This window comes from Narcine bancroftii, chromosome 2 (assembly GCF_036971445.1).
Source record: "Narcine bancroftii isolate sNarBan1 chromosome 2, sNarBan1.hap1, whole genome shotgun sequence".
Lineage (NCBI taxonomy): Eukaryota > Metazoa > Chordata > Chondrichthyes > Torpediniformes > Narcinidae > Narcine > Narcine bancroftii.
The window spans coordinates 356,738,574-356,753,980 of NC_091470.1; the positions used below are offsets into that span (position 1 = coordinate 356,738,574).

Consider the following 15,407-nt stretch of genomic DNA (forward strand, 5'->3'; position numbering starts at 1 on the left):
AAAAAGACAAACAAATTACATATAATCCAAAAGAAATTAAGGAAAACTTCAGAGAATTCTATGAACAATTATACTGAACTGAAAACGAAGGGAAAGAAGGGAAAATAGATGAATTTTTGACTAAAATTGAACTACCAAAACTACAAATAGAGGAACAAAATAAATTAAAAGAACCATTTGGAACAGTAGAAATACAAGAGATAATAAAAAAATTACCAAATAATAAGACACCAGGAGAGGATGGACTCCCAATAGAATTCTACAAAACATTTAAAGATCTATTAATACCGCCCCTCCTGGATGTAATCAACCAGATTGATGAGACACAAAACTTACCAGATTCATGTAAAACAGCAATAATTACAGTTATACTAAAACAAGGGAAAGATCCACTCTCACCAGCATCATATAGACCAATATCTTTGCTAAACACAGATTATAAGATAATAGCTAAACTATTAGCAAACAGATTAGCAGAACAGGTACCGAAAATGGTAAATTTAGACCAAACTGGATATATCAAAAATAGACGCACAACAGACAATATTTGTAAATTTATTAACTTAATTCATGCAGTAGAAGGAAATAAAGCACCTGCAGTAGCAGTTGCTTTAGACGCAGAGAAGGCCTTCGACAGAGTAGAATGGAATTATTTGTTCAAAGTATTGCAAAAATTCAGTTTACCGGAGAAGTATATTCATTGGATTAAAGCATTATATAAGGGACCGTTAGCGAAAGTGACAGTAAATGGACATGTATCAAAGCAATTTAACTTAAGCAGGTCAACGCGGCAGGGATGCCCACTATCACCATTATTGTTTGCGCTAGCTATAGAACCACTAGCAGAATCGATAAGAATAGATAATAATATAAAAGGAATAAAAATAAAAGACAGGGAATATAAAATCAGTCTATTTGCGGATGATGTGATAGTGTACTTAACAGAACCAGAACTATCAATAAAAGAACTATATAAGAAATTGAAGGAATATGGAGAAGTGTCGGGATACAAGATAAACGTAAATAAAAGTGAAGCAATGCCTATGAATAACGCGGATTTCTCAAAATTTAAGAAGGAATCCCCATTCAGATGGCAAATGCAGGCAATAAAATACCTAGGTGTACAAATAAACAAAAATCTAGGCCAATTATATAAACTCAATTACAATCCACTAATGAAAAAATTACAGGACGATTTAGAGCATTGGAAAGAGCTACCACTAACACTGATAGGAAGGATAAACTGTATTAAAATGAACATTTTTCCAAGGATACTATACTTATTTCAGGCATTGCCAATACAACTGACAGAAAAATTCTTCAAAGAGTTAAAGAAAATAATAAGGAAATTTTTATGGAGAGGGGGGAAACCGAGGATAGCACTAGATAAATTAACAGAATGGTATAAACAAGGAGGCTTACAATTGCCAAACTTCAAAAATTATTATAGAGCCGCACAATTAAGGTACCTATCAGATTTTTATCAAACAAGGGAAAAACCAGACTGGACGAGATTAGAATTAGATAAAATAGGGGAAAAGATACCTGAACACATATTATATAAATGGGACGAAAAATTGGTACAACATAGAACTTTTCCAGTATTACACCATCTCCTCAATATATGGAAGAAGATTCATGTAGAAAGAAATAAAACAAATTATCAATTACCAAAACTAATATTGACGCAAAATAAGCTACTCCCTTTTACAATAGACAACCTTTCCTTTAGAAAATGGGAAAAAAAAGGGATTAAAAGAATAGAAAATTGTTTTTCAGGAAGTAGATTCTTATCCTTTGAACAAATGAGAGATAAGTACAATATAACTGGAGATACAGTGCTGGCATATTACCAACTGAGATCCTACTAGAAAGAGAAATTAGGAAGCAATTTGAGTTTACCAGAGGGAAGTAACCTTGAATATGTGATTACAGATACAATGTTAATCAAAAGATTTATAACAAATATGTATATTAAACTGCAAGAAAAGGAGAATGAGGAAACAAATGGTAAAACTAAACAAAAATGGGAACAAGATTTAAATATAAAGATAAAAAAGGAAACATGGGAGAAATTATGTTCTGGAACGATGAGAAATACAATAAATACGAGGCTGAGTATGATACAATATAATTGGTTACACAGACTATACATTACACCGCAAAAGTTAAATAAATGGGACCCAACAGTATCTGATAGATGTTTTTGATGTAAAAAAGAAAGGGGATCAACAATTCATGCAATCTGGACATGTGAGAGAGTAGAAAAATTTTGGGATGATCTCAATCAGATATTAAATAAAATAACAGAAAACAATATACCAAAGAATCCAGAGATCTTTCTCCTAAGTAACATAAAAAAATAAAGAATTTGGAATTGACTTGGAAGATGCACAAAAAAAGATTTGTTAAGATAGCCCTAGCTGTAGCAAAAAAATGTATTATGTCAACCTGGAAATTGGAAGATAATTTGAAAATACAACAATGGTATATAGAAATGAATAAATGTAATCCATTAGAAAAAATAACATATAGTTTAAGAAATAATATTGAAATATTCAAACAAGTATGGGAGCCTTACATTAAATACAATAGCGAAAACCTACCGGGAACAAACATTACCTAAGTTGATGGAAGGAGAAGAAAAGAAAAGAATGGACTCAGTAGAATTTCTGGTGTATTTTTGTTGAATGACAACATTGTCTGACTGGCTTAATGCAACCTAGATTGTATACCTAAAATGGATGAGAGGGGGGGGTGGGGGGGTGGCTTGGGAGGAGGGAGGGGGGGGGGGAGAAAAAGTCACTGTATATGTGTGAAAAAGAAAAAGTGTATATCATGGCTAACGTGATTTATGGTGTGAAAAATAAAAAAAATTTTTAAAAAAAAGAAAAGGCATTTGATAGATTAGAATGGGATTTCCTCTTTAAAGTTTTAGAGAAATGTAAATTGGGTTCTATATTTATAGATTGGGTTAGAATGTTGTATAAAAATCCGATTGCAAAAGAAGTGACAAATGGACAGATTTCAACATCTTTTGAATTAACAAGATTAAGTAGGCAAGGTTACCCATTGTCCCCAGCTTTATTTGTTTTAGCAATAGAATCGTTAGCTGAATTAATAAAACAAGATTCAAAAGATTGTGGATATTAAGTTGAAGCAAAAAGAATGTAAATTTATTTGCAGATGATATTTAGATTTATTTCACAGATGCTTTAAATTATTTGCATCAACTTAAAGTAGAATAAAAGAATATGGAGATATATTAGGTTATAAAATTAATTGAGAGAAAAGCGAAATTATGTCTTTAGTTAATGGAGATAATCAGAAATGTAAGAAAGTAATTGAATTGAGATGGCCCGATCTTAGCATAAAATATTTAGGTATTCGTATGCAATCAGATTTTAACAAAATTATTTAAATTAAATTATTTATCTTTATTAAAACAAATTAATGAAGATTTGGAAAAATTGAATATGTTACCTATTACTTTGATAGGTAGAGTAAATTGTAAATTAATGTTTTTCCTCGAATACAATATTTCAATTTATTCCAATTTCAATTCCTCAAAAAAAAAATTTTTAAGGAATTAAATGTTTGTGTTAGAAAATTTTTACGGAAAGGAAAAATGTCTAGGGTTTCTTTGGAGAAATTGACATGGAAATACGATTTAGGAGGTTTACAGTTCCCCAATTTTGTGAATTGTTATGAAACAGCATAGTTGAGATTTATTAATGTAATGTATGAGTTAAATAATGTTCCAGCAGGGGTACAAGGCATTGGTGAGGCCACATTGGAGTTTTGGTCACCAAATTATAGGAAAGATATCAACAAAATAGAGAGAGTGCAGAGAAGGTTCACGAGAATGTAATGTATGAGTTAAATAATGTTCCAGCAGGGGTACAAGGCATTGGTGAGGCCACATTGGAGTTTTGGTCACCAAATTATAGGAAAGATATCAACAAAATAGAGAGAGTGCAGAGAAGGTTCACGAGAATGTAATGTATGAGTTAAATAATGTTCCAGCAGGGGTACAAGGCATTGGTGAGGCCACATTGGAGTTTTGGTCATCAAATTATAGGAAAGATATCAACAAAATAGAGAGAGTGCAGAGAAGGTTCACGAGAATGTTGACAGGATTTCAGGGTCTGAGTTACAGGGAAAGGTTGTGCAGACTGGGGCTTTTTTCTCTGGAGCGTAGAAGATTGAGAGGGGACTTGATAGAGGTGTTTAAGATTTTAAAAGGGACAGAGTAAATGTGGATAGGCTTTTTCAATTAAGAAAGGGGGAGATTCAAACTAGAGGACATGGTTTAAGATCGAAGGGGGGAAATTATAAGGGGAACATGAGGGGAAATTCCTTTACGCAAAGGGTGGAGGGGATGTGGAATGAGCTTCCGGCAGACGTGGTCAAGGCGGGATCATTGGTTACATTTAAGGAAAGACTGGATCGTTACATGGAGAGGAGGGGACTAGAGGGGTATGGACCGGGTGCTGGTCAGTGGGACTAGGAGGGTGGGGATTTCTTACAGCATGGACTAGTAGGGCCGAACTGGCCTGTTCTGTGCTGTAAGTGGTTATATGGGTGAATATAGAACTTGATAAAATAGGAGAAGCAGATCCACAACATTTTATATATAAATGGAATGAAATATTGTTAATAACAAATAAAGAAACACACATGCTGAAACATTTAATTGAACTTTGGAATAAAATTGAGAAAGAGATTGGTGGAAGAACACCTTTTTTAAAATTTTTTTTATTTTTCACACTGTGAACAATTTTAATCAAAATACACACAAACATTTCGCTCTTGAATATACACAATGTCATTGTCTCCCCTTTTTCCCCCCTCCCTTCCCTCCCTCCTTTCCACCCCCTTCCCTACTCACTAAACGTTCAACATATACAATACAGTAAACCCATTAAACAATGTCATCACACAATGAAAATAAACAAGAAAATTGTGTCATCTGCTTTTACACACTGGGTCAGTTCATTTCGTCTTCTACTCATTCTATCATTTTAGGGGGTGGAGGTCTGTGGTAGGCCCTCTCTGTTGTGTTCCATGTACGGTTCCCAAATTTGTTTGAATACTGTGACTTTATTTTTTCCAATGGAAAACATTTATACATTTTTTTGCTACAGCTAAGGCTATCATAATAAATCTTTTTTGCGCTTCATCCAGTTTGAGGCCTAATTCTTTACTTCTTATATTACTTAGAAGAAAGATCTCTGAATTTTTTGGTATATTGCTTTTTGTGATTTTATCTAATACCTGATTTAGATCTTCCCAAAACTTTTCCACTTTCTCACATGCCCAAATTGCATGTACTGTTGTTCCCGTTTCCTTCTTACAGCGAAAACATCTATCTGATACTGTTGGATCCCATTTATTTAACTTTTGAGGCGTGATATATTGCCTGTGTAACCAATTATGTGGCAATGTGCCACATTGACCACCGCCAGTGGGCTGATAACGCCTCAAACCGTGCATCTTGGCGCCTCACAGTTTGGCGGGCAGCAACCTCCTTTGAAGAAGACCGCAGAGCCCACCTCACTGACAAAAGGCAAAGGAGGAAAAACCCAACACCCAACCCCAACCAACCAATTTTCCCTTGCAACCGCTGCAATCGTGTCTGCCTGTCCCGCATCGGACTTGTCAGCCACAAACGAGCCTGCAGCTGACGTGGACTTTTTACCCCCTCCATAAATCTTCGTCCGCGAAGCCAAGCCAAAGAAGAAAGAACCAATTATATTGTATCATGCGTAACCTCGTGTTTATTATATTTCTCATAGTTCCGGAGCATAGCTTTTCCCATATTTCATTTTTTATCTTTATGTTTAGATCTTGTTCCCACTTTTGTTTGGGTTTATAGCTTATTTCATCATTTTCTTTCTCGTGCAGCTTGATGTACATGTTTGTTATAAATCTTTTAATTATCATTGTGTCTGTTCCTTCTAGTAATCTCAGTCTGCTTCCCAATTTGTCCTTTAAGTAGGTTTTCAGTTGGTGGTATGCAAAGTTATTCCGTATTTGTACTTCATTTGTTCAAATGATAATAAATTATTTCCCAAAAAAACAATTTTCTATTGTTTTAATCCCTTTTCTCTCCCATTCTCTAAAGGAAAGGTTATCTATTGTGAAAGGGATTAGCGGATTTTGCGTCAATAATAATTTTGTTAGTTGGTAATTTGATTTTTTTCCTTTCTATGTGAATCTTCTTCCAAATGTTGAGCAGATGGTGCAGTACTGGTGAACTTCTATATTGCACCAGTTTTTCATCCCACTTATAAAGTAGATGTTCTGGTACCTTCTCCCCTATTTTATCGAGCTCTGGTCCGGTGGAAGAACACCTTTATTTCAAAATAGACAATGCATTTTCTATGGAAATTTTTTTTTAATGTGGCTAAAGTATGGTTTTAGGAAAATTCAAGATTGCTTTGAAGCTGTGAAATTTATTACTTTTAGTAGAATGAAGGAGAAGTTTAAGATATTGGAAAATACAAAATTTTGTTAATATCAAATTAAGAGATTTTTTTTGTGAAATTTATTTGGTCAAGATTTAGTATTACCAGCAGAGACTGAAGAAGAATTATGATTATGTACTAAAGATGTCAATAAATTATATTTCAGAGATGTATAAATTATTACAAAAGTAGGCTTGAAATGCTGTTCATAAATCAAGACATCAATGGGAGGTAGATTTAAATAAGCAAATAGATGAATGTAGATGGATTCAGATATGTAGAGAGAGTATGAAAAGTACAGTTAATGTGGGATATTGGGTAGTTCAATATAATTTTATTCATCAGTTGTATTTAACACCACAAAAGTTACATAATATGAATTATATTTATTCAGATTTATGTTTTAGATGTGGACAAGAAGTTGGTACTTTTTTGCATTCAACTTGGCAGTGTTCTACAATTAAACTTTTTTTGGCTTGATTTGGGTAATTTATTAGAATGGATAACTGGAGTAAGATTCCCACAGGATCCAATGTTATTTTTACTGGGAGATGTTGGAGGGATTAAACCCAAATTAAAATTGAATATGTATCAAGAACAATTTGTTCAAATTGCCTTAGCAATAGCTAGAAAATGTATTGCTGTAACTTGGAAGTCATGTATTGATTTGGGAATAGATAGATGGCATGCAGAAGTTCAGAGTTGTATTCCACATGAGAAAATTACTTATAATTTAAGAGATAAACATTTTTTGTGAAATATAGAGCCCATATTTACAAACGTTATTAAAATTCAAATTAATCTCAAACATTCCCTTTCTCTTATGGGTCTCTATGAATATATTTAAAAGTTTAAAAGTATTGGAAAGTTAAGTACTCCTGTTGTGGCTTTTTTGTCCCTTTTTCTTTTTCCTTTGTTTTTAGTTTGTTGCGGGAGGGGTGGGGGGATTTATAGGAAGTTTTCCTTTCTTTTGTACTTTTTTTTTAATATAAAATACCACATGTACTGAGATTAAGTTTGAAATATTGTGATATGTTTGTTAAGTGATTTTTATATTAAATAAAATATTTTTAAAAAGTGAAGTTAAAAAATGTAGATAATATAAATCTGAAATAAAAAAGAAATGCCAGATACCCCTGATATCCAGCACCTATGGGGATTGGTAGATGTCGGATAAGTGTATTTTCCAGTTGCCTGAGACTTGCTCTTACAACGTCGAACTAATACACCTACATTAAGAATAAACAGTTTAAAAGACAAAAATACTATACTTACACTAAACAAACTTCACTTAAACAAACATTAAAGCATTTTACTATATTTTCAATCAAATTCTTTGAAAATATTTAACTGTCGCTGCATCTCCAGGTTCCTTCCCCTCCACGGAGCTAACCAAAAGATTAACAATAACATTATAGGTAACAGTTCCCCAATTTTATGAATTATTATGAAGCAGTACAGTTGAGATTTATTAATGTAATGTATGAGTTAAATCTTTGGCTTGGCTTCACGGATGAAGATTTATGGAGGGGTATGTCCATGTCTGCTGCAGGCTCGTTGGTGACTGACAAGTCCGATGCGGGACAGGGAGGCACGGTTGCAGCGGTTGCAAGGGAAAATTGGTTGGTTGGGGTTGGGTGTTAGGTTTTTTCTCCTTTGTCTTTTGTCAGTGAGGTGGACTCTGCGGTCTTCTTCAAAGGAGTTTGCTGCCCGCCGAACTGTGAGGCGCCAAGATGCATGGTTGGAGGTGATATCAGTCCACTGGTGGTGGTCAATGGGGCAGGCACCAAGAGATTTCTTTAAGCAGTCCTTGTACCTCTTCTTTGGTGCACCTCTGTCTCGGTGGCCAGTGGAAAGCTCGCCATAGAACACGATCTTGGGAAGGCGATGGTCCTCCATTCTGGAGACGTGACCCACCCAGCGCAGTTGGGTCTTCAGCAGCGAGGATTCGATGCTTGCGGACTCTGCCAGCTCGAGTACTTCGATGTTGGTGATGAAGTTATTCCAATGAATGTTGAGGATGGAGTGGAGGCAGCGCTGATGGAAGCGTTCTAGGAGCCGTAGGTGATGCCGGTAGAGGACCCATGATTCGGAGCCGAACAGGAGCGTGGATATGACAACGGCTCTGTACACGCTGATCTTTGTGTGTTTCTTCAGGTGGTTGTTTTTCCAGACTCTTTTGTGTTGTCTTCCAAAGGCGGTATTTGCCTCGGCGAGTCTGTTGTCTATCTCTTTGTCAATCCTTGCATCAGATGAAATAGTGCAGGCGAGGTAGGTAAACTGGTTGACTGTTTTGAGTTAAATTATGTTCCAGATAATAATGTTTACAGATAAAGCCTCTGACCAGGATGACTCTTACTAAGCAGGGATAAGAGAGTTCCCCCCAACAGTGAGTGGCATCAACCCGCTCTTCATCCTGGGAATCACCTTTGCTGTTTCACACAACTTTATTCAAGCAGCTGCTATGAGCAAAACACGACCAAGGCCCTCCGCTGACTGAATATTTGCTCCCGTCTTCTCCAAAGATTTATGTGTTACTTCAGAGAACATTTACTTTTACAATTTTAAACATGTATATTTTTTAACCTATAATTTCCTCAATTTTTTTTGCCTGCTGCTGGAGGCTGCCAGTTGGATGAATTCAGGATAAAGGGTTTTACTGTATATTTTTTTTTTAAATTTTCATGTTTTCAAATTCCTCTGTGGCCTTGTCCTCCCTGTGTCTGTAGCCTCTTGCAGGCAATGCCTTTCCATTTCTGGTCTCCTGCACATTCCCAGTGGAATTCCTTTCTTTATCCCTCAACCAGCCCCTGCACCCTTAGATTCACCGTAAACCCCTCTTTCATCAAGTTTTTTTCACATCTCCCCAGTCCCAATATATATCCATGTCGCCCAGGGGTTTTTTAAAACTTTATTTAAAGATTTTATCACATGAATAAAACAAAAAAAAATTACATTTAAAGAAAAACAAAAATTAAATCAGTCTACCCCCCCCCCGATATATACGACCACTAAAAAAAATCTATATATAAAAAAAACCCACCCTTCCCCCCCAAAATAAAGAATGAAGAATTAATAAAGTTAATAATATATATATAAAAAAAACACTCACAAACAAAAAAAAATAACAAGTAAAAATACTAAGTAAAAAAAAGTTATCAAATCTAAAATATCACACATCATATAGCCCAGGGTTGAGCTTTTCTTGCTCATTGTTGTGTTTTAAAGGTACCCTTAAAATGCATGTTTAACATTTTCTGACTTTTCTTAATATTTTAATTACAGAGCCTCACTGCACAGTGGTTTACTTCAATGACTGCATGTCAATCCATCAGTGTAAAAATTCGTGCGAGTCCATGGGTGCCTCGAAGTACAGATGGTTTCACAATGCCTGCTGCGAATGTGTAGGCCCAGACTGCATTGATTACGGCAACAAGGTGGTCAAATGTATGAACTGTACCTTTTGAAGACAGAACTGTAATGTTGTGAAGAAATGTAGAGTTAAAAATTGGTGACTGTCTTTTGACGTGAAGTTTTAAGTTTTACTTTTTTTTTTAAAAATTTTTGTTGAAGTTATGCACTTCATGCTTAGGAGTGAATACCGACATTGGACTTCGAAATGGATAGGAGTGAGGAAACTGCAGCTTTTTTATGGTGTAATTACTGCTGATATTTTTGTAATTTAAAAGAAAGCATTCCTTTCCAATCACGGTGACTGGATATATAGAATAAATCAGTGAACCATCTGTTTTTTTAATTGCTATACTCCTGCATCTGCTTACTTGATGTTATGAGTAAACTATTTTTGTATAGGTGACTAGGGCTGTTCAGTAGTTATCACTAGTTTTCATCAACCTTATGTACATAGCACTTTACAATAAAATGAATTCAAAATATCTAGCAGCAGATCATGATTGAAATGATCTTAATAAAAAGTCTGCTCATTTTATTATGCTAAAATACATTTTATCATCACCACAATGGCACTGAGCCAGTACACTTGGAACTCCCTCCTAATCTCATTGTAAATAATTAGGCTCACTTTAGTGACTTGCAGGAATGTTTGAAACACAATTAAACCTTTAAATCCCAATTTTGCTTCATTATTCAATGAGGTTAGACCTAACCTTCACCTTTGCTCTGTAATCTTTGAAAGGCTTATTATTTATTTCCTTCCCTTTGTTCAGTTCACACAGTCTCTTTCTTCACTCCATGGCTCAAGTGAACAGCGTGGGCTGTGGCTCAGTTGGGAGCACTTGCCTCCCTGAATCGGAAGGTGAAAGATTCATGTGGCCTCCTCCACAGCAGGGAGGGTGGGCACAGACTGGAAGACTGTTTCATTTAGCACCTTCACTCTGTCCGCTTCGGCAAGGATCCTCCCCCCACTGTGGAAGCCGTTTTAATTAAATGCACCATGGCCACACTGACGTGTCTGTCCATGACCTTATGCACTGCCAAATCGAGGCCAATTGCAAATTGGAGGGACAACATCTCGGCACTCTCCAACCAGACGGCATCCAGTTTCCATTAATCCCACTAACCCGGTCGGTCTCTCTTTTCCTATTTCTCTTTCTCCTTTCCACAAGCTCCTCACCCCCTTGCCTTCCTCCTCTTATCAGAGATCTACCCTTCTCTCCCCATCGCTTCTTAGCTTATTTCTCTTCAGCCATTCCCACCTGTGTCCACCAATTTCCTCTTATCTGTTAGCCTGTGCTCTTCCCCTTCTGCTCCTCCTGCTCCCTCGACCCCCCCACCAACCATGTTATTCAGATGTCTAGCTGTTTTTCCACATTCCCAACGAAGGGATCAAGTCTAAGACGCCAATTCCCTTTTCATCCTGTGGATGCTGTGTGACCTGCTAAGTTTCTCTGCCGTGTTTATGTATTGCTCGATCTGATACTGAGGCTTGAGCCCCCCCCAGAAATGAGTTTTTCATTCCATTGCAGTGTGGAGGGAGAGCTGCATTCCTAAAAAGCTTTCACTCCTTAGTTGCTCCCTCAGGTTAGTCATTTTTGAAGAGAAATTCAGAGCCTGATCAGTTTTTAACAGTTAGTACAATGAAGCAGACCCCCCCCCCCCAAGGCCCAACTCCAACCCCTGCTGTTACTTCACATTTCACTCTGACCTCCCCTTCTCTGATGCTGAGCAGACTGTCCTCTACCTCTCCTTCATACACCAGCATTGCACATTAACAGGTTCTGAGCCTGTCATGAGCCTCTATTTCTGTGCCTATTTGTTTGGCAAGAAGTCTACCTTCCACTGATGATCCTTTCTTCAACGCTCCTTCAAGGAAACTCCCACTGATTCCAACATCTCTGTAGACTAAGCATCCTCCATCCCTGTCTCTTGTAAAGATACTTTTGTTTTCTCTCAGGCTTCTCCATTTCTCCTTCATCTGTTCTCAAAATGTGGGATTCTCCAGAATGCATCCCCTGCATCAGTGAGATCAATCCTAGGCTTGAGGATCACTTTGCTGAAGCATAAGCATGGTTAGTGTAGTGGTTACTGTTACAGTATCAGCGATCGGGACTGGGGTTCAAATCCAGGCTTCATCTGGGTGCTCTGGTTTCCTCCCACCCTCCAAAACGTACTTTTGTGGGTCAATTGAACGACATGGGCTTGTGGGCCAAAATGGCCTGTTTCCATGCTTTTATCTAGATTTTTAAAAATAATTTAGAGCATATGCGCTGTCTGCAGTGGCCATCTTGATGTTTTAAATTTAACAAAATAGCACAGTATAAGGTCCTTCTGGCCCGATTAACCTACCAACCCCATATGTTTTAGAGGGTACGGGGGAAAACACACAGGCTACAGGGAAAATGTAGTCTCTTTTCAGACACCACTGGGTCATGGAGCTGCAGTAGCATTGTACTAACCTCTACGTTAACCATGCTGGCCTTTGAGTTCATGATGCAAACCATCTTAACTCCCCTCCCTATTCCCACATCAACCCATCTGTTCTCATCCTCCTCCACTGCAAGGGTGACACAAAATGCAAACTAGAGGAACAACAGTCCTTGAAGCAGTGTTTCTACCAGAGAGGTCATCTGTCCATTTTCCTCCCTGGTTAAAAAATTGGCTTGCATGTAGAAAGCAGAGTAGTAGTGGAAGGAAAATATTCTGTCTGGAAGTCGATGACTAGTGGAGTTCTGCAAGGATCTGTTCTCAGACCCCTACTTTTTGTGATCTTTATAAATGACCTAGAATCCCAGATGAAGGTTGGGTCAGTAAGTTTGTAGATGATACAAAGGCTGGAGGAGTTGTGGATGGAGCTGAAGGTTGTAGGTTACAAAAGGATCTAGACAGGATGCAGAGTTGGGCAGGAAAAGTGGCAGATGGAGTTAAAACTGGATAAGTATGAGGTGATACATTTTGGAAGAATTAACCAGAAGGCTGATGGTCCATTACTTAGGAGTGTAGATGAACTGAGGGACTTTGGGGCCCAAACCAATACATCCCTCAGGCACACCACACAGGTTGATAAGATAGGAAGAAGGCCCATGGGATGCTGGGCTTCATAAAGAGGGGATTCAGTTTAAGAATTGAGAGGTCATATTGCAACTCTACAAACTCTCAAGGGAGACCACTCTTAAGAGTATTGTGCTCAGTTCTGGTCACCTCATTATAGGAAGGATGTGGAAGCTACGGAGAGGGTGCAGAGGAGATTTACCAGGATGTTGCCTGGATTGGAAAATAAGTCTTATGAGGCAAGGTTAGCAGAGCTGGGACTTCTTGGAGCATAGGAGGATGAGAGGAGACTTAGTTGAGGTCTAAAAGATTATGAGAAGCTATTCCTACCTACCAGAGCAGGAATAGCAAATACCAGAGGACATATGTACAAAATGATGGGAGGGAGGTTTGGAGGCAACATCACAGAGAGTTGTGGGTGCCTAGAATGTCTTGCTAGGGATGATGGTGGAGGCTGAAATGGGCATTTAAGAGACTTTTGGATAGGTACATGGATAGAAGAAAAATAGAGGGTTACAGGGTAGGGAGGGTTTCATTTTTTTAAGGAATATATGGGTGGGCACAACATCGAGGGGTGAAGGGCCTGTACTGTGCTGTAATTTTCTATGCTGCCTGACCCACTGAGTTTCAGCATTTTCCCTGTTCTTGGATCCTTTGCTGCCAGGTTATTAGATCTTCGATTTTTTATTTATTTTTTTAATGTAGACATGTTGCATGGTAATAGTCTTTCCGGTCCATGAGCTTGTGCAGCCCAAATATATCAATTAACCTACAAACCCCATACATTTTTATGGGTGGGAGGAAACCAGAGCAGCCGAAGAAAACCCACGCAGACACAAGGAGAACATACAAACTCCTGAGAATCAAGATCACTTATGCTGTATATTTTTAGGCAAATTCACAAATGCAGTGGTGGTGGAGGTTTTATTAAACCATACAGATGGAAACCAATTTAACTTGGTTTCAACATCACGCAAACAGAACACAATAAATACAAGGCAGGAAGCCAAGAAATGGGGAATTGTTTCATAAAATATTCTAGATATTGAATGGATTAACAACATTTGATGATGCCATTTTATAATTAAACATTTCACATATCTTAATACATCTACCTAGATCACAAACAAACAAAAAATGAAATTGTGGCAATACCTCATATAGTAGATAACTTTACAAATTTTCACTAAGACATTAATAACTTTTTGGACAATGTGGACAGTAATTTTTGACCATTACAAATAATGCACTGCTCTTCATGTTTAAGAATGTTTGTGCCAAAAATGTTTTAGCCTACTTTTGATTAGTGTAATTTTACTCAGCATTTTCCAGGTGCACATTCCTTTCCTAAATCAGGTAGAGAGCTTGCTTTGCCCACCTCTTAGTCTGCATTTTCACAGTGTGTGGACCAATGGCTATCCGACTCATCTTTTTTTTTTCACACCATAAACCACATTAACCATGATACATACTTTTCCTTTTCAAATATATACAGTGCCATTTTCTCCCCCCCCCCCCCCCCCCCTTCTATGCAGCAGTAACAAAGCATTTCATCGGAATGCTATTTTGCTCATAAGGAGACATTTGGTGAGTTTTAAGGAGATCTTAAAGAGGATGCACATTTCTGGGAGGTTACACTCGAGCTTGGGTTTGACACCAGAAGGCAATGTTGCCTGTGCTTGAGGAGATGACCAAAATTAGAGATGCCAAAGAAAGGGAGGGTCAAGGGGGAAATTGAAAATAAAGATTTGTCAATAATGCTAGAAGGAAGCAGGGTAGGTTGGCAAGCATGAGGGTGACGGGTGAAAGGTAGGTGGTGCGAGATGGGACCAGCGCAGCAGAGTTTTGAATGATGATGTGGGAGGATGACCTAAGTCCAATGGAGAGTGTAACCCAGAGGTAACAAGTCGTATACATGAGTTTCAATCGCAAGCCGCTTTCAGGTGCATTCTCCGCCAAGAATCCGCCTGCAGAAGCGGATGCAGAGCTTTGGAGTCGTTGTTCAGGTGGCGGCCCTGAAAGCCTTGGAGCGCACTCTGGTTCCTGTCCACCGTAGCTGTACTCCCGCCCACTGACGTGACGTCATTTGAAGCGCGATGGAGGAGAAGCAGAAGGAACGCAGGATTATAGTGGACCCGGAGTGTGCAGGCAAGAGAAATACTGATGATGGTTCCAGCCTTTCTCGGTGTTCAGAACGAGATACCCTGCCTGCACACTCTGTTTCCAAATTCGCGCCAAGCGTCTCGGGCTGATTACATCATCAACCCGCCCCTTAGCAGCCGCTTTCAGGCAGATGCATTCAGGTGCCTAGGGGGACTTCATTGCTCCGGCGATTATCCGTTCCGGAGGAGGGTTAGAAAGAGCGCCTTGGAGGTGCCTCCTGCTCTTTCAGGTGGGTACCCCGAGAGCCGCATAGGGGTAGAATATGCGGTTTTATGTCGGGGTATTCTGGCCACCTGAAAGAGCCTA

At 38.1% G+C, this 15,407-nt stretch overlaps 1 protein-coding gene across 1 annotated transcript in view; it reads left to right on the forward strand.

Moving 5' to 3' along the window:
* The window catches only part of twsg1a (twisted gastrulation BMP signaling modulator 1a), a 96,862-nt gene extending 86,496 nt beyond the window's left edge, over positions 1 to 10,366 (forward strand). Inside the window, exon 5 of the mRNA XM_069922391.1 lies at positions 9,756 to 10,366. Within this exon, the coding sequence (XP_069778492.1) occupies positions 9,756 to 9,937 (182 nt within the window). The 3' untranslated portion in view covers positions 9,938 to 10,366. The remainder of the gene's footprint in view (positions 1 to 9,755) is intronic.
* The last annotated feature ends 5,041 nt before the right edge of the window (positions 10,367 to 15,407 follow it).